The sequence below is a fragment of the Bombus vancouverensis genome, chromosome 2 (genome assembly GCF_051014615.1).
Source record: "Bombus vancouverensis nearcticus chromosome 2, iyBomVanc1_principal, whole genome shotgun sequence".
Lineage (NCBI taxonomy): Eukaryota > Metazoa > Arthropoda > Insecta > Hymenoptera > Apidae > Bombus > Bombus vancouverensis.
In genome coordinates, this window is record NC_134912.1 from 16,504,174 (window position 1) to 16,525,127 (window position 20,954).

Genomic DNA, 20,954 nt, shown 5'->3' on the forward strand with positions numbered 1-20,954 from the left:
AATGCAATTTCGACAACAATATCGCTTGCAAATCAATGTTAAAGTAAAAAGAAAGCTACTTGTTCCTATTTTCGTTATCGTCAGATGTAGCAAATTTCATTTGCATAATTAACACATTTCAAATATTCGATGAATAGCGAGGAAAAATGTTACAAGTGGTTCGTTAGAAAAATACAGGAAAGTTGATTGGTAGGTAAGTTTCAAGAAATTTGTATCATCGTATGCACAAAGTTACGGTATATTCGTAGACAATGCTGTTTACTGTGTCGTAGTGAAAGCAACCAAATGAAACGCTAGAACTTTTGAATAAACTCTCAAAGGAAGTTCCGATAATACCGTAGCGACGACCTTTATTCTAAAAGCTTCACCTTTATTCAACTAGGCCTGCGAGCCAGAAAGTGCAACTTTAATTAAATCCCTTGTTCATTTGTCATATTTTCCAATATCCCTCTCGCCTTTTCGACAAGACCAATGAACTAATTCAACTGAATTTCCATTCAGTTAACCTAATTCCTTACCATAACCCTGACTACTGAAATAGAAAATAGCATGCAAAATATTTCTTCCGTTTCTGCCCTTTAAAACAGATCCTTCGAAGGGTAAATATTCTACGAATTAAGTGAAACGAAAGAAATTAATTAAATAAATTATATTCGTCATTGAAACATGAGAAACTAAACAACGTAAGAAAATAATAAAGAAATTAGTTTCTCCAATGAAAAAAAAAATGTCGAGAAGCTGGAACAACAAAGGAATTGTTCGAGAGATAAGTTGCCCATCGTAAACATCCACAATAGCCAACGGTGGATATAAAATATATTTTCAATTAGCGATACACGTCAAATGCGTTCACCTATAGGTAATGTCTCACAATTTACGATTCCACAACATCGTGAAATATCTTACCACTTGAATGAACGCAGTACCACAGATCGATATACGTATACACCATCTCCGTTTTATCTTCTCTTATCTCTTATTAGAGTGCGGATATTTATAGGATATATCTCGTTTATGGAAAATCAAAATGCGTAAAGATTTACAAGAAGCATACAGTATGCGAACATATGAAAGGATCGCAAGTAGATACATTTAAAAAATCGTCACAATCGTACTACCGATATACAGGGTGGTTGGTAAATGGTGGTACAAGCGGAAAGGGGGTGATTCTACGCGAAAAAAGAAGTCGAAAATATAGAATAAAAAGTTTTCGTTTGAGGCTTTGTTTTCGAGAAAATCGACTTTGAATTTTCGCTGGGTACGCGTGCGGTACGTTATAACGGACCTCACTGTAGATCGTTGTCACGATGGAAAAATTAAAAAAAAAAAATTTTTATTCTATATTTTCGACTTCTTTTTTCGCGTAGAATCCACCCCCTTTCCGCTTGTACCACCAGTTACCAACCACCCTGTATTAGCGATTTTATCGAAACCTGCGTGTAATTTAAGATTTCCTAATGAGATATGTATAATTTTATGGCTAGACTAGGTTAACTGCGTAGTAGTAATACTTGTATGTGAATATCAGTGTGTGGAAGTATGTGTGTGTGTGTGTGCGCGGCGTCTCGAAAACAAATGAATGTAAACTGTTCAGTCGGTTAACAGTCGAATATGGAAGAAAGTGCTGAGACGCGTGCAAGTGTGTATCGATGAATATCTTTGAAATCGCTTATCAAATAAATACATAACTATTCTGATATAAATTCTAAGTGTAAATTTAGTGTTCCTATACCATTATTTCGGCTCAACATTTCCAATGTACGTCAAACATTTAGCTCCAAAACCAAATGTACCAACAATCTTGTATTAAATCTTAAAGCTGTTTCTTTCTAAACGAGAAATAGGAAAATAAAAGAAAAACCTCGTATTCCTATACTCTTCGTATTTAAATCGGATGAAACAGATCTTTAAATTAACGTTGATAAAAATATATATCCAAGTTGTCAGTCTATTTATTGTGCATGAACTTACCCCATCTTGGGTCCGCCCTGGGTCAGATCGAAGACTTGCCTCGGATTCAACAGCCACTGGAATTTCTGTAAAAGCTTGGCTCCCTGATTGCCGCCCGATTTTGGGTTAATGAAAACCAGCACCGGTTTCACAGATGGCGTAGGTATAGGTTTCACCACCCAAAGCATCCCCTGATCCTTATCCTGTTCTTTATCCTTATCCTTTTCTTTCGATTTCTTTCTGTTGGACACAGTGCCAGCACCGCTTCCAGATTTCTTCTTTCTCGGCGATTTTCTCAAGCTACTCTTGAAACTGCCCTTCCTGGGAAGCTTCACGATCCAGGATGGCGGCACTACGATAGACGCGTGAATACCTAACTCGCAGTTTTCTCCGATCTTCTGAACGTTGAAGCACGCCTCCTTGTTGTGATAGGCCAGCTTGCACCAGCTGCAGCTCACCGCGACAATCTCCTTCGAGGTGAAGCTCAGCTTCGATTGGAACGACTTGCCGCAATTTGCGCATTTGCCCTTCTGTGACCGTCGGTGTACCCAGTGGTGGTGAGTGTTCGTCTGTTCCCGATACTGGCGGACCCCGACATCCCGGAAGCTAGATTTACAAGCGAAGTTCAGACTCACCGCGCACACAGCGTGAGCTACCACTCTGCAGGCAGCACATTTCATCCGGGGCCCGTGTTTCTGCAATTTCAATGAAATTCTCTGTTAAAGAATGTCTCGGGTACAGCAGGGTCGTCTATAACGCTTTAAATCGTTGTTGAACGAAGTAAACGATAGTAAAACCCGAGGAAAATAAGATCCACGTTCCGTACAATCCTCTTAGTCTGTAGGGGTTGTTCGAAAAAAAGAAAGAGAAAAAGCTGAAGCGCTCGCGAAATCGGTTTAACGGGGTTCGAAAACAGCCGGAACCTCGTTAGCGGCTCTTTAATGGCATAATCGATAAAAGTTACGTGTCGAGAATACGGTAATCTACCCATTTCCCTTGTTTCTTTGTTATCCCTATTTTCACGTAATATTCTACAGCATCAGCGAGCTCAGAAATTTCTTCCTCCACTTGCGAAACGAAGAAATAGAAATTAAATTGAAAAGGGAACGTACTGGGGCAAATGTTCGTTCACCAAATAATCTATAGCAGTTGTACATAGAACGTAACAAAAACACGTTCGTTGATTGCAAGAACGCGAGATCGATGTAATGAATGCGCCACGTCACAGGACGAACGAACACGTTGCAAGAACTGGGAAATTTTTTGTGCTCCATGAAACTTTGTCCCTGTCCCCTGTCCAAATGGAAACGTTGACAGAATCCGCACACTTTCGCGTGGCTATAAAAAGCAAAAATAAAAAAAAAACAAAAATAAAGAAAGAAGAGGAAGAAAACAAGGAAACACGAAAGAAAGAGGGTGGAAAGACAGAAGATGACAGCGGATTCACGGAATTCATGGTGAACGTATAAATCACGTCATCCTGTTCGCCACCTTTCAAACGATTTAGAAGGGTCATCGGTTTCCATTGTCTACACGATGATCAAAGGGACAAAACGATGATCATTGAGGTCAAACAAAAACCATCAAGCTCTATCGTTCGCCGATAGGCTTGAATAAACTATGTACGAACAGTGCTTTAAAATTGTGACGATTCTCGACGAAAGAAACGCGGTCGAGTAGAGGAGCGTCGGCAGAGGTTGTAGAGGGTCAAGGCTGGTCGGCAGACCCTCGTCGAACCTCTTCTCCGTCGTTTCAGTTCCTCTCAAAGAAAAACTTTTTTCTTTCCGATATTGCTCAGCCGTCACGGTTTATATTGACCTACATGAGTCACCCGAAACGTGCCACGATCTTCTCTGTGAGTCGGGCAATTTGTACAGAAAGGAAGAGAGAGGAAGAAAGGAAAAGATGAGACGAGTCTATGCGTTTTTTTCTACACGATCCGAAGATACGATATTTTCTTCTTCTTCTTCTTCTTCTCCGTCCTTTTTTATATGGTACCGGTTAATTGCTTCGTCGGAGACGTAATTTTATCGAGAAAGAGATCTTAGAGCCAGACCACTCGAATTCGATGGCACAGACACCTTCAAACTATTCTTCGGCCAAATTGGATTGATCGATCGAGACCATTTGCGGGCAAATCTCACTCTAGCGTTGCGTCTCTCTCGTCCCTTTGCTCTCTCAGCCACTCTACTTTATTCATTTCTTTTTAAAAGCGCAAAATGTAAATCCAGTGGAACGTATCATACCTCCGTCGAACATTTTTATTCGAGAAGTAATTTTAATAATAATTATAAAAGTATCTATCTCATATGCACATTGCTAGCCATAAATGTTGGAAAGCTTGCTCGTTACAATTGATCGAGAACCTCTGACAAATTTTACTTTATTTAATTTAGTATTTCTGCTCGCATTCTCTTGTCAACCCTTGATCGTGACGTCTGAAACGAGCACGAACACAAGCGGTCAGAACACGTGCCCTAAAAGCCAAATGTGAATTAGCAGCCTGTAAATTAAGCCGTTCAGCAGAATGGACGAAAACGTCGCGGCGATCGATCATCTTAATAGCGTAAAAGGTCGCGCATTATCAGTCCGAACGTCTTCACGAAGCGCAAAAACAGGCGAAAAGGGTAGGCTAAAGGGATCAATGTGAAACTTAAATGGAAAACTCGGCGGATGAACGAACGCCGATTCATCAAAGTCTGGGGCCACCGGCGGAATCAATCTTCGTTACCGGTACACGCGGCTGATGCTCGGATTCCACTTGGAAAACGGGCACGTCGCTGACGATCCGTAAGATTTATTTATCGCGTGGAAATTGCTGGCTGCGATCGACGCGGAAATCGCACTTAAACGAGATCTCATACTCGATTTTCCGTGTCGATCGGGAATGCTATAAATCAGAGGTTCTCAACCAAAGTGGGATTATTGAACGCGAGAGTTAGAAGGAAGAATCTAGCACGTTATATTTGACATGAAAATATTGACTCAAAAGTTCAAACGATTGCTCCAAATAAAATAAAAAAAGAGAGAGAGAAAAGAAAAGTAGGTCAAATAATTAGATACTCCAAATAAAACGACAAGTAAAAAGATCAAATAATTACTCCGAGGAAGATAAGACGTGAGTTGGAAATAAAATTGCTTGAAACGTAATTCGAAAATCTTACTTAAGAAGTAAATTGTTTTCAAATAACATATTTGCCAAACGTTTGATAAATACAAGCAGTAACAGCAGGTAAAGGATAACAGATAACTGTTTTCTTTTGTGTATAAAGAACATATCTATTGCTGGGAAAACATTCACCTCAGAGATAACTAGATATTGGAATAATTCATCAGACCAAATAGCGTGAAAGCTAAGAGATACGGAAAGGAATGTACATAGATCAACACATCAGAATTTTGGAGTGGAAATTCTGTGTACCATAGATAAACATCCGTATATTTTCCTTACAAAATCAAACAATCGATATCCATATATTAAATGACCGTAGTTTTCTACGGATATACAGCTCCTTCTCATCAATGGGTAAGAAGTTTATCGGATAAGCTTAATATTCTCAGTTAAAATTATCATAATTCGTGTTTATTGCTCTTATTATTTATTATTATTATTGAACTTAAAATACCCGGTAGTTTTTCATTCTTCGAATTTAATTATCATATTGAAATCTAACAGTATCTTGCAACGTACAAGTTTGATCATTCTGTACCAGGTTCGAAGTTGAATTTTGAGAATTCGAAGATGGTATCCCACTGGGGGTAACCATCCACATGCTATATTACTATATCACTAAGCTATAATATTTTACCAAATGTCCTACTGGACAAATTGTAAAATGTAAACAAATAAATAAAAAAAAAAAAAATTTTTGAGATGTTAAGCCTAGTCGAATAACGCTTACTATAATAAGCATATAGTCTTAGTTTCGTGCAATGTAGGTACGTTATAAGATATATTACTCTTCGCGATGCATACTGCAATTTTTCAATGTTGAATCTGATGATATGCATTCGCGAAAAGGTTGAGTACCCACACTGTAAATCGAGAATATTATCGACGTGGTCGTGTTGGTCCGTATTGGCTTCACACTCGACTTTTTTCATCCCTTTTTTAATTCCTTTTTTCCCTTTCTTTTGATTCATGCACATTCGACGTTTAATGGACACGAAAGAATTTTATGCGATTCGAAATTGGAATTTGTGGATCATTGATATTGATATCGAAGGCAGAGAACGGCTGCGAGCGAACAGTCTCACGGTTGAGCAATATCTGTAAAATTCCAGGATATTGGTAGCCATACAAGAGAATTACTATTCGCTTTGTGCATGCCACAAACGATAGCACAGTTAGTGAGCTTCTGGAGATTGAGAAACGATTTAAGGAAATCCTGAAGTATGAGATAACTACAAAATTATAAATTCTCAGATTACTTACTAATAATACTCTGAAACTTTGCATTAAGAACACATAATGTTGGAGCAAATAATATTTCTGATAATAGCATTGGCTTGTGCAATAAAAGTAATATGAGATTTATGAGAGATTTCTGAGTTTATGAGATTCAATGCTGTTGAATTATACGTCTACCTCCTGTTACTCACTGAAACCATTACGATCCTTTTTACGAGAAATTTTCTGCTTTTCACGGCAACGAATTTTTGCAACTGATTTTTGAAAATTCCTCTTAACACGTTCAATCTTGTTCTATCAAAAAAAACTCTTTAAAATCTATGTTCATACGATTAATACTTCTCGTGAATTTTTCCTACAAAAGCCTAGAATGTTGCAAATTTTCGATTGATACACGTTTATTTGTCACGATTAACGTGCTGTTTTATATTTCCATAAAAAGGTTTATACGCCTATTATGATATTAATTAGACAAATACAATGTATCATAGTATTTCGATGACTAGAATAACGTTTTTTCGTTCCAGCGTTCTTTAAAAATTATTCGCGATACACCGTACTCGTTCCTCGAAAAAGGAACAACGTTCCTTTGACGATGGGAATAATTTTTCTGACCAAACGGATATGACGAAATGGAACAAATTTGATTATCATGATATCTATATGACGAACACGTTTCGTCGGATATTTTCTTTTTTTAAATTTCGAAAAAATGTTCTGCTTCCATATTCGAAACAACGCGTTCCCGGGGCGCCGGTTAAAATAAAAATTAAATCCTGTTTCAACCAATTGCTCTAAACCAAACTGTATAAATTAAATATTTCACGGGAAAAACTTTCCGCCCGTTTTATTCTAGAACGTTATTTGAAACGTTTTAAATAATGCACGCGGAATGCATGCAAGCTTTTTTTCTTGCCACGGTTAAATTCGCAAAATAGTTTACTGCATCAACGTAGCCGATCTATTTTTTCGAATCTCCATTTGATTAACTTCTACATATGTAATATACTTTCCAAGTTTACATTTCCATCCTGCACAGTGAAGCGAAAATCCTCAATTTTTTTACTACTGAAGCGAACTTTCCTCGGAAAAATATTCCTGGAAATGTCCAAACAATGAAGCAGAGCCCTGGCTCCCTTGCGTATGAAGCTCTTCAGCCTCTTCCTCAATTGAAGTAAACGACACTCTTCTACATATGACGATCAAGCTATGTATGCAAACCGACATTTCAGAATACATAATGCGATTTATAAAACGTTGAGGCCTGTTTATCAAGACAGCGATCAGTCGTCCGATAAATAACACAAAGTCATCGAAAAAGAAAGATGCATATATCTTATTTAACGATATGATAATCTGATTCAGCTTGATGACATTTCTCATTCTATAAATCTCGATACACGTTACACTAATTCTTCGATCTTTTTTTTATTTTACTACCAACCTTCTAAACAATCCGATAAATTTATTATTTTAGATATTGATAGGTAATAATTACACAATATGTTTTACAATATATCTTGTGAAAAACATGTTGTATTTATCTTTCTTCTACGCTAATTGTTCTTTATCCTAAAAATACTTCATCGATTTGATTGGTGATTTCAAAGGGGAGAAAAATGTCCAAGTACACGAAAAGTAAGAAATCAAAGTTTATTTTTGTCGTATCACTCCAATCGTACGAACAGGAACAAAACGATTAACGAATAAATAAACGAAAGGTGTGTAGCGATATTAGATAAACAAATAAATACAGTGGGTGATTAAATTGAGAAATTAAGACATATTTGTGTCACATGACGTAATGTGGTACGATCCTAGAGGAAGTAAAGCGAATAGAAATATTTACCCGATCGATAAAAGAACGACGATTGAAATCGTTTGAAAAATTCAAGATTAATTTTCAACGGAAGAAGCAGGAAGTCACTCGTCGCTACGGCGGAAGTATGCTCGCGCGTAATGTGTATCGATCGTTGGAATCTCGGCAACGATAAATATCATGCCTCGCGACAAGTTTAAACATACTTTGAAGCACGTTAAGTATAATTTAATGCAAATAATGCTTGTTTACTTAGTTAGGAGGAAAGCTTCCATTTGGTCCTGCTAACCAGACGTTACCACGCTCGCATGCATGCGATGGAAATTGATTTTGGATTCTTGTTAAATATGACGGACACGCGGTATCATGAAATTCGTTTAGAATCTTACGAGCTATGTGCTGGTCTATACATGTACATATATACATATCTGTAACTGCGACTTGTAAAAATCCGGAGATTACGAAAAAATTTCATTATAATTCATACGGCGCACGCATACAAAATTTTAAAATGCTATAGATAGAAATTTTACGAAAATATTATTTATCGGTGTATGCAACGCAGAGAACGAATATCATGAACGCGTGTTAAACGTGAATATGTTACAACGTGAACGTATCGAATGCCATATTTTAATGAAAACATGGAATGTGATATACAGGGTGTTCTGTTTATTTTGTCCGTTTTAATATCTTCGTTTACAGATACAGGAAAGTGCAAAAAAGAGAAAAAATTCTTCGGTTTGGAACGACGAGTATTGTGATTCGTGTTATTGCGCGTTCCATGTACCAAGTCTCCACTTTTATCAGAAACTTAACTCTTAACGTGTACATACGACCAGTCGGTTAAAGTTATAGTTACAGAGTCAATGAAAGCTAACAGAAACACTTGTACGATTTTAGTAATTACAAAAACGAAAATCGAATATCATTCGTTTCGATTAAATCTTTCCAATTAACTTCTCGTTTCATTCATAAGGGTGCATCAATGGAAATGATGCGAGATAAATCATCGAAAGGTATAAGTCATCGTTGAAAAACTGGTGCCTTAATCTTATCAGAGTGGCCGTTATGTAAATAATGACGAAGTGGATGATACAATTCCGCCGGATGTTATATTCAGCGAGTATTCGATTCGAGTGGAATAAATGAAAGAAACGACGAGAGGCAATAAAATTTGTATAGTAGAAGCATGGACGGTAGCTACTTGATGAAGCTAAGAAGCAAACATGAACATATAAACAGCAGGGAAATAAGAATAATGGGCAAAGTCAGAAAGTTACATATTTCATGAACGTAGAATGGTGGAAAATACGCGGAACAAAAGGTCGTGTCGACACAAATCAGAAAAATCATCCCCCGCGAGACGCAAACGCGTTCTTCCAATTTCGGATCGCTATACTACTGTTATATTTATCACAATATCCAGAGATTCTGAATTACGATACTCCCGGTGTTATTACGAAAATGCTTTAGGACTATCGAGAACAAAATCCATTTTGTGTAGCAGAAATTGTAAAAATTGTTTAGGAATTTTTAAACCAACCTTTTCCCGATATTTCTTGTAATAAATTGTAGTATGAAACTATGGAAGAAAAGAATTAAAAAAAAAAATAGAGATAATTGTTTAAAAATATTCCTATAATTAATTATTCTATATAATTACGTGACTCGTAGCCTGTAGAAATAATTAAAGACTGTTCTACGATATGACTAGACTAAGAACGTTGAGGCATTTATGAAAAATTTCAATGCGCAAAAATATAGAAAATATCCAAAGTACGTGCCCCATATAATCTGCAGATCATAAAACAAATCACGTATGGTTCGTTTATCTACGTGTAATTTCGTTTATAAAAATATGAATTTTCATAAACCATCGTACTTTCTATGTACTATGAAACCACATAACTTCCATCAGTTTTGCCTACGCTAATATACATATAACCTGGTTCGAAACCTGCATTGTCAATCAAAAAGATTGACACTGTTACTTTCAAAATGAAAACAGGTCTAGTTTGACTTTTTTTTACGCATGATGCTATCTCGTCAAATTTAGACGTATAAAATCTACGGTTAAAGTTTAGAGATACTCATTTTGTATGAAACACCTTGTACACAGACGCTTGTCGCAGGTTTCAAATATCACAAAATCTGGTTACGCCATTCACATAGGATTTCACATAGGAACAAATTCGAAACTGCTACATAGTTGGAAACTGAAATGTTTCGGTTTGGGCGTTACCAAAAGCGGTCTTCGTCGATTACAGGCAATTTTACACCGAAAACGGTGTTGTTGCCGTGAACGAGCTTTTTTGCACCGGTCAAAAATCTATACGCGTTTCTTTTCGTCAGGCTGCATCGAAAATTACGGCGATACGATACTCATATTTTATGCAAACTCGAATTTAAACGGTATTCTGGTCACGCGCCACCTTGGCATATTTTTCTTCTTTCCAATAATTTCCTTGCAAACAGTTTTGTTCTATAAATTCCGTTACGTAACCCGTTTATTTTCGTGCTGTTTCTTTTTCTTAAGAAAGATAAAGGACAGGATCCTCTTTCCATTAGGAAACTTAATCCTGACAAACTAAACCAACCAAATACGATTAGCGAAAATTATGTGCAACAATCTGTACTTTAAGGCTATTATGGAAACGTTACTACCGCAAATCTCGTTTAATTTACTACGGTAGTGTTTCCTTATTTCAGATTTTTCAATCAAGGAAGCTAAATGGAAAAATGATGTAACTGAATCTTTTCTTAAGGAATATTATAAATGGGATACGCTAGAGGAAATGATTGACATATAATATCCGTAGCAGTTTAGAAAATTTTGCCATGAATTTTTAAGGCAACCCCCTACTGGTTTCGTGCAAAAGCGTGACAATAATTGCTGCGTTAAATATTGAAAACTTATTCCAAGAGGATTAAAAATAAGATATAAAATAAACGTATAAACGTAAAAATAAACGTATTATTAAAAATTACGATCTTTCCTTATGGGAAGATGATTTTAATCAATTTTTCTGTCTTTAGAGCCGCGCGTAAAAAATTTAATTTCAGCGAGGCGAGCAAACGTTATAATCTTTTTAATAAATTCACGAATCACAGCCATCCAGTACAGGTGATATGCAAAATTTTCAGTCGCCGACATATATATCCAATTTCCTACCATGCATACTAGCTGCAAAAATATTTATCGTGGTAGATGCCACGCGGAAAATTACAGCCTCTACCATCCCTCTCAACCTCGTTGCTACCCTGTGGCCAAGGCTCGCCCGATAATTTTCTTTTTATACCTGAACAAAAGAGGTTTCGTAAATTGCCAATTTCCGTTATTAACACACATAGAATGGTAGTAGCCTCCCTTAATTTTCCTCGTTGCTACATCATCGTCCTACAGTTAAGATTCATTTTTTAAAGCGTTGACTAAATAAATGTATTCATCGGAGAATATGAAATCACGCTCCAAATCAGGATTATCAACTTTTCAAGTAGCTCGGCCAAACGATGTATAAAAATAAGGAAATCATTATTTGTCCTAAATTTCGTTGGTTGAATTTTAAGATTATTTGCGTATTTGTCGGAATAAGAGAGGTAAATTAACATTGAAACTACCGGTTTCTGATATATAGCTAAATATTTTCCGCATACTCGAGCAAGGTATTTCACTTCGAGCTTAAATATTTTCTTTACTTGTAAAAATAGAATATACTTCACGTGCAATTTAAATGGAATCTTCTGGGTTGGCAGTGGTCGCAGATTTTGTCAATATCACCTAATGACTTAGTTAGTTGCCAGCCCAATAAATACGAATATACAAGAAAGAATAGTTTCGTGGCAAGCTTCATTTTTTTAACTTTTCACTAACATGTTTTTTAGGATCTGTGATTAAGTGGAATTATCTTTAGGTAGAATACTTCGTCAACAGGATGTACATACAACGTGTACAAATAAAAAAGCAGACCATACAATAGTAATAAGAAGAATACATAATGGCATGTTTCTATTTCTTTCATAATACAAATACTAAGTTACCAGGCAGATACATACGAAATGAAAGTGTATTAAATGTATTCAAAATTAAGGAGAATGCCAATGACGACCAAATTATTGAAAAGTGTAAAGATTCAGGAAAAATCCTTTTTATTTTGCTTTTATTTTGCGTGATGTAACCTACTATTACGAACGAGCACTGCAAAAATTGTGCTATACTCTGCGTTGTTATAGCATTACGCTGAAAAATGAAAGAAGACCAAAATAATGTCTTTGTAATCCTATATGGCGATTGCTTAAGGGCTGATTGTTTATTTTCGTCCATCGTACGAGAACTAAAATAGACACTGCCTATACATTCCCAGAAATCAATTAATATCTATGCTATAATTGATTCGATAGAGGCGTAAAATCAATGAGCCGCATTACGTTAATGATATAACGTGTTTCAATGAAACCGATGAGTCAAGGAACTCGGAAACGTTGCGCCGCAAACATGTTGCGAGGATACACAATTTATAAACCTTTATATCCCATCAATCGTTTATTATACTATCAATAGTACTGGTCATAATGTCGATTACCTTTGACAAGAAAAATTACGTGTTAAATGACCGTCACAAAGAATCTTTACTCGCATACTCCAAAGTAGCTTGTGTTTTCTATACTCGGAATAAATAAATATAGAAAATTAATAATGCAATTGTCTATGTGAAAACGACCACTTATAGCTTCGTTAATTAAATTTGTATATAGCCGTATATATAGTTATATGTTTGTCCATAATTATAGAAATCATTATAGTGGCTATAAGATCGTAATGCTTAGACGCTTCAAAATCATGCAATTCGTTAGGAAGTAATTCATTTATTATTCAACGCAATTAAATTACGTAATTAAGCGAGTCGTAAGCATCAACTGTGTTCGTTTTCGGTTCGGACGAAACTGCGGCACTTAATTAAAAATTCTTAATTACGACGTTTTCTGTCATGTTCCGCTCGTTATCTCAATCAAATTTAAAAGAACATTAGGTCGAAGGATGGCAACACGAATAAATACGCATCACCCTTTTTATACTTTTGACCTACAATTTCTCAAAATATCATAAAAGCAATATCGAACTCCGGTGGGTAAAAAAAGAATTTCATTTCTCTCGTTGAATTTCCAGATTTAGACGAAAAGGAAAAAACGGAGAAAGGAAAGAAATATTCTAGGGAAGGATATATCTACGTGATGAAATGACGCACGGTCCGATCTCTAAGAGCGGCGTTGCTCGTAAAAGCAAAAGAAACGCACGAAATAAACGTGGAACTGCGAGACAACTCCCTCTCCTCTCTCTTTCTCTCTCTCTCTCTCTCTTTCTCTCCTTTTGCGTTCGCTCCTAACGAGAATCGTTCCCATTAATGTTTCACTCATTGCCAACGTCTTTGCCTAAAAATGATATCACCGATAAAAAATGTACGCAGTCGAACTCCGTGTCTCGCCAAAGTATTTCCAATCATTGGTACAGTTGTTGAAACGAGGACGACTGACAGACAGAAAAATTGACGCGTTCCATGATCATTCTGTTTCATCCGGCTAAATGCATATTTTATCATATACTCAAATAGTCGACTGCATACAGGATAAGGATAAATCAATGAAGACACAACGTACGTATAATATGCAGTGGCTCGCGAAAATACTTGAAGACATATCACAGAAAACGTTTATGTGTTACAAGAAATATTGTGGAATTTCATTAGCAATGTAACAAAACACCATGGTCATATCGTACAGAAAATTGAGATCAACGGCAGAACAATTATTCTTCCATCGATATGGTAGAAGGCAATATTTCTAGAAATTCATAATTGCTATGCGACAGGAAAAAAAGAATGGGATGAAATATTACATGTTAAAAAGTCGAGCGCGGTGGATGGATATATGTATACTTATGGTGATTGATCATATACGTATGCGTCTACACGTATAATCTATACCTTATATATAAAATATTATAGATATATACTAGATGTATTTTTTCTTTTTTCTTTTTTTTCATTAACGCTCAACAGACGATAATTCATATATACTTTCGAATATATAGCTATCCAGAGGTTGAATCCTATAAACGAAGCTCTACGGTATTATTCTTTTTCTTCACCCTCTTCTATCGACCACTTCCAACTACTGTCCATCGTGGCACGTCAGTACCGCGCACATTATTTTTCATGTCGAGCTACGTAGCGTTTTTATTCTCGCACCAAACAGTCGTATCTTTGGGAAACATGCCGGGCATTTCTTCCTATGCTTTTACTCCTTCGTTTTTACGATTATTCGCTTGCAGTACCTTCTACGCTGCTACATGTTGAAGGTAGAGCCGTTTTACGACACCGTGCGAAGGATTAAGAGGAAAAAAGGGACGTGTGGGTAACGAATGTCGTCAACTTTTAACGAGCATCGGTTTACTGAAACTATTGGCTGTAACTAATCATTGTCTAAGGCGAAAGTGAAAGATGAGAAGAGGAATGATGTGATTTATCGCGTATCGTGTTTTATTTTTAAGCCGGTTGCGGCCTTCGATATTCCATGTCCCAATTTTAGTCTGAATATTTCACGAAAAGATTTGCTAGAAAATTGCAATAGGAAATCATGCGTAATAACAACAATCCTTACATATTTTTCTTCTTCTTTTTTTTTTAAACTTAGAATGTATTTTTAATAATAGAAAAATAAGATGAACCAAATCTCGAAGCTTAAGAACGTTGTATTTTATGGACTGAAGTTACTTTGAGAAAATAAGATGATTCCTTGTAAGTAGTAAAATGAATTTGGGTCATAACTTCATGTCGGAACTGCAAACTCCGTAACGTTTACCTGCTAGAGTAATCCTAATTGATCATTGTTCTCAGGAAACACCGTACAGCTGCCTACCTTTCTGCCATCCAACTTCCTCGACTCTACCTAAATCAGTCATGTTAAATAGCATTTCGTGTTCTACATGCTTCTCTATGCTACACACGTGCTTGGAACTTACGGTCTGAACATTTGCTTCAGACACTTACATGAATTCGTCATTGGACAGGGGGCCTGGTTTATATCGTTTCGCTGAAATATCGATGTTGATATTCTGAGAATATTGCCGATGATGTGAAAAATTGTCACACGTATAAATAGAATTATGCCTATAATTATAGCCTATAAGTAAATACAAATGCTTCTGACAATTTAATTGAAATTATTTTTTCTTTACAGATTCCAGAAATACTTTTGCTCAAAAAGTTCTGGCCCCTTTGAATACGCTGAAATTTTGCAAATATTTTATTTTTCACAGAACGATGATACTAAATTGAGAATAAATAATTCACATGGCGCGCAAATTATAAAAATGAAACGTTTCTCTATGAAGTAAATGTGAAAGAACACGAATCAATAAAAAAACGTATAAGTAGAAAAAGATACAAAGATACATATCTCGAGTTATTATTACCTATAATAATAATAGTAACTACATAATAATAAGTCAGAATCATATATCGAATGATAAGAGAAGAAATACCAAAGATACTCTAACAATTCTCCCCAACGAGAAAAGACACAAGAAAATATTTCACTGTATCGTCCAGGGTGAAATTCTTTTCTCAATCCACAAAGAAAAACAATCGATTCCAAATCAGATTTTCCAATCAAAACTAATTTCATCAACGTTAAATACATATTACAAGGATCTTCGAAACTTCGATAGGAAACATTGTGGAAAAATATCTGCTTCCCGACGATTTCTCCCTTAGTTATCCTTTCCAAAGTCACTCGACTAAATGGAACAATAGAAGCGTGTAATAAGAAGATAACACGTGGCCCGGAAATCATGCACCGTGTTCTTAAAAGCTAACACAGACAGAGAAAAAAACGCGGAGAGTATAATAACATTTATACAACGAAGCCAAGATGAAAGACGAAAAAAAGAAAGAGAACGAGAGAACAGCAAGAGAGTAATTAACAGGATGGTTCTAAGATCGCGCCTCCTGTACTTCTGAATTAAACAATCATTAAAATTCAACAAATACGTAGGAAACGTAGGAAGGAAGTCTGATAAAATGTTTTCCGTCGTCTGCTTAGAGACAAAGTGAGAAGAAGTCGGTCCGCTAAAAATAGTGTGTCAAAAAAGTAATTAAAAGCTGTTTTAACGTCTCTCGCTTCTTTTCTCGCGGCCGAGTTTCCAATCTGCGAACGAATTACCACAAAATAGGATGTTCGAACATGCTGACACGTTAAAAAGCGATGACTTTCGTCACCTCCCTTTTTTGTTTCATTTTTTCTTCCGCTCTTTTTTTTTTATTTCATTTATTTCGTCTGTTCAATTTTATCTGTTATCTCTTCTTTCTTCCTTTTCTTCTATTTCTTTTTTTTTTTTTTTTTATTCCATTTTCATAGCGCGTTCGATAAACGAATAACTCGGAATACAATGCGAAACGACAAATCACGGGACGTTTCCTCCAGAACGATAAGCGAATATGTTATCGGACAGATGATAAACGGTAATTATTTACTCGTTATTGAACCGACGAGTATTTAACGTAATAACGAGAAAACGATTACAGTAACATTTAATCGATTCATCCCGTGATTTAGCGTGTGAAATCGTATTTGCGATAACAATTGCATGAGATTATTGTACAATAGCATTCATTGCTAGCGACTATACATGTATAATATAAACGGACCGATATAATGGATCGTTTCCTACCACGCGTTCACGTGTTCTCCACTTCGTTTCGCTTCGATTTAATCACCTAATGTGTAGCATGTCACTTGAAAATAAAGAAATATATATATATATATATATTCTTTCTCTTTTTTCTATTAACTGCTTGCGTAGGTTATTGCGGATACAGAATGACGAAAAAATGAAAATCAAGTTCGCCATATTAAGGAGTATAATATCAGCGAAAATAAACTTTAACGATGCGACTTATGTCTACACATTTACGTACATAACCGACACATCTAGCCTAATTAAATAATATAATTGTACGGGTCTGTCTGTTATCAACAACGAGCAACCGCACAGGGAATTTTCCAGCGACGCGAACATCCGCGTCGTTTCGCTTTTAATTCGGATGCAGAGCGAGCGAACGAAAACCAGCTATGAAACACAGAACACGGGAAGAGGATGAACATGTAGCTGGACTCAAGTGTTTCCCACCGTCAGTTAATTTCCTGTTTCGACGATACGTCGTTCGATTTCGATGAATAGCCTATTAAAACCTGATGCATCCTTCGCGACGATATTCCACGTGAAAAGAACATAAATCATTGACAGCCAAATGGAAGTTCAGCGGCCCGTACTTCTACATCGATGTTCGTTGCGTTAGATGAAATTTATGGCTGCTTTGAAAACTATCCAAATTAAATCAGCCAACGTGTAAACGGCCTTCGAACAGCCTCGCCGGTTTAGCTGAGAAACATTCGCGCCACTATAATAGAAAAAGTTCGCCATATACGATTCGTCTCGTGCAATTTAGTTTTCAAGTTCCCATTTCGGTGTTCGATTGTTTCGTCACGGTGGTCGACTTCTATCGATTCGTTTTCCTATAGGTGTGTCGACTCGTCGAGTTTATTCGCACGGTGATGTAGAATTTCCAGGGAAATGTCGAAATTTAAACGATTTAATATCGTTTCGAAACGTCTTTGTTGTGTTCTTTGAAACGTGCAATTTTCCTACCGAAGATATTCAGCTGCTTATTCTTTGACGTTTCATCTACGTAAGAGTCATGCAACGTTCCGAGATTCTAATTTTAGTACAAATTCTACTTGCTGAGGGATTCTCACATACGTATGTACGTACTTGCGTTTAGTTCTTTTCTTAACTGAACCGCAAATTAGCCTGAACTAGCAGCGAATGCGTTTTCTAACAAACTAACATTAACGAATACGACAAAATAATCGACAGATTATGGTATCTATTTTTTGGCTTGTTACGGTAACTACGTCGTTCTTCTACATAGTCTAATACGTTGTTTAATTCGGAAAAAATTCCTTTAACGACTCTGATAAAGCCATTCTTGAAAAGGCCAATACATCATATAACGATAGAACATTTACTCTTTGCTGGTAAGTTGTAGAATGTGGCTGAGTAACAATGTTTATAAAAATCTTTGTAATACACCAACTGCGTACATTTATTAATATGCGCACCATCGAACATCTACGTTTAAGCATTTCTTTCTTTTTTTCTCATATTTCTCTCTACTTTTTTCGTTCTTTCTCTTTCCTTGCCCATTGCTTTTTCCATGTCTCCCTGCCACCCTGTATCTTCCTAACTGATCCCTTCCTTATTACGTTGTTTCTTTCTTTGTCTCGCCTTCCATTCGATTCCAGACCCACCCTTTTTTCTCTTTCTCGCTTTCATCTTTATTGGATATACTTTCTATTCGTTTGTCTCTCCTTTCTCTCGTCTCTTTTCTCATCTCTTCAATTTATTTGTCTCGTACATCGCGTGCTTTTTCTTCGCTTCCTCTTTCTTTTTTCTTCTTCGTTCTATTACTTCTGCAAGAAATAGTTAAGCCCGAAACGTTGAAGATCAAAGTCGAATTTAGGCTTCCAAGAATTAAAATTAAAACGTTTACTTGTCCGAAAATTGGCTCAATAATTGTTCGAAATTCTAGAGAAGTTACGCAGTATCTATCGTCGAAATAGGAATCAAAGTCAAGCCATAACAATTTACGTTGACAAATTATGCCCAAATTGGATCGCGTGTGTTCAAGCGTACACCATACAGAGAAGGCAACAAAGATTCTCCGTGCACAGAACATTGTTAACGATGACAGAGATTTCTGAACGTGTACCAAAGTGTTTCAATTAACACAACGCAAAGGGAACAACATGGATGCGTACGTGAAAACGACGTCAGAGCATCGTTATCAGACCGAACCACTGCATTTTGTTACAGTTGCTATTGTGTGTCGCAGAAACGATTCTCTGCCGGCTTCTGAAAACTTTCCAACTATTCGCAGTTTCGTTAATTTGACGGAAATGTGTACTATGTTCACCAACCCATATTTCTCCACTCGTTTACACTCACAACGTCTTTTGTTCTTCGTATATTTCGCTTCGATGAAATACTTTCTCCTCTATTATATATTTCTCATATCATCTTCCTTTTCGATATTTTTAGAATAGGAACATAGATAACACAGATCATTATTTGCAGAAAGAATAAAGACGTTCCTTAAATTTTGTGAGAATTAATTTTGATACAGTAAGAGAAAGCAAATATTTTAAACAATTTTTTTACTAGTCTCTACGAACGTCTATGAAAATTTGTATTTTTATCGACATCATTAAAAAATAGGCTCTAATTTTCATAACAGAAATTTGTATCGTCCATTTAATATCGTAACCAATTTTACGCGTGTTATATATTTTACGCGAGAGAGAATTTTCTCCGGATCATTGTTACATTGATTACTATTTTTTTTTATAATAATTATAAATCTTCCTAATTGGTAAGTATAAATTTTAACAATCTTGGAAATTGAGGATGTAAAACAAAAAACATTAATTGTAGAGCGATATGATATGTGTATCTATTGTCTGCCATTTTTAGTTTCAAACTTAGGCTTCTCATGAATGCATAAAAACCCATAGTCCACGCTAGAACTGCTAAAATAATCAAAATAACCAACTCGTAATTTTTCGTAGAAATTTTAGGAATTTGTAACGGTGGCTTTCTGAATTATACATCCCATTGATTTCGTAGAATATTCGAATAAAAATCTATTTCTCTTCTAGTATTACATATTTTTTCATGTATCTTCCCCTCCCACTTTGTTCTCCTTTTTTCTTCTTTTTTTTTTTTGGTACAAATGCTCCACTATAATCGCCGATAGTTCTAGTACCAATACTTGTGTCTCTCACATGGGAATTTTTCTGTACATTTTATTTTTGAATTTTAGGTACGTTCTTTTACGTTACGCATAAGACTATATAAATACATAAAAACATAGCTAAAATTCAAAAATGAAATGTACATTACGCGTTTAATATGTCGCGTTGTTAATTATAAATTTTATCAAACTTTGTAATGTAATTCTATTTTACTGTAACGCTGGATATTACTAAACTTTATACCTTGCCATGGAATTTATTACACGAAGCAAACTTTGAAAAATTCGTTAATTATTTTCATTAAACAAATGTACACGCGTGTATCGTCTTGGATAAAAACTATAGAGAATGATCGAGAATATTCTGAATATTATAACGAGATAAGATGATCCGTATGAAACTTTGTCGGGGCGTCCGCGAGCGAAATAAAATTCTGGTTGCGGGTAAAAAAGTTTCTGCAAACACTAGAGAAATGCTTTTTAAAAGTTTTGTCGGAAAAAAAGATCTCGTGCGCCGCAGTTTTGCTCGACAGACAGTAATAACTGAATTCACGAATATTATTCGCTTGTAAAGGAAACAATTTATCATAAAAGTTGCAAAGTCCGTTCTCTATTCGCAGAAGTCCATGTTGTAACGTTAGAGATATAAGAATTGTTTATCAAATCGGAACTGTAACATTTTAATTGAATCGCATTACGTAAAAATTCCGTCTTACAAATAAACCAATCGAAGACAGTCGCTGATTGATTTGCATTTCATTAAGGATTTTGGATTGCGCTGTTAGAATCATACAAATTTCTATCGTTTTATTTCATTCGAATCGAACGATACGATGCACTTTGCCGTAGAAATTAATTTGAAGATATTTTTCTTTTTATTTGGATGTATTTTACAATCAATTCT

The 20,954-nt window shown here is 35.9% G+C and overlaps 1 protein-coding gene across 7 annotated transcripts in view; it reads right to left on the reverse strand.

Moving 5' to 3' along the window:
- rdgA (retinal degeneration A) overlaps positions 1–20,954 on the reverse strand; it is a 63,351-nt gene that overhangs the window by 22,741 nt on the left and 19,656 nt on the right. For all 7 annotated transcript variants that reach the window (XR_013059976.1, XR_013059975.1, XR_013059973.1 and 4 more), the window contains exon 3: positions 1,972–2,645. Coding sequence is in view for 1 of the 7 variants with exons in the window: in XM_076623962.1 (XP_076480077.1) it covers positions 1,972–2,645 (674 nt within the window). In the remaining 6 variants the exon portion in view is untranslated. The remainder of the gene's footprint in view (positions 1–1,971; positions 2,646–20,954) is intronic.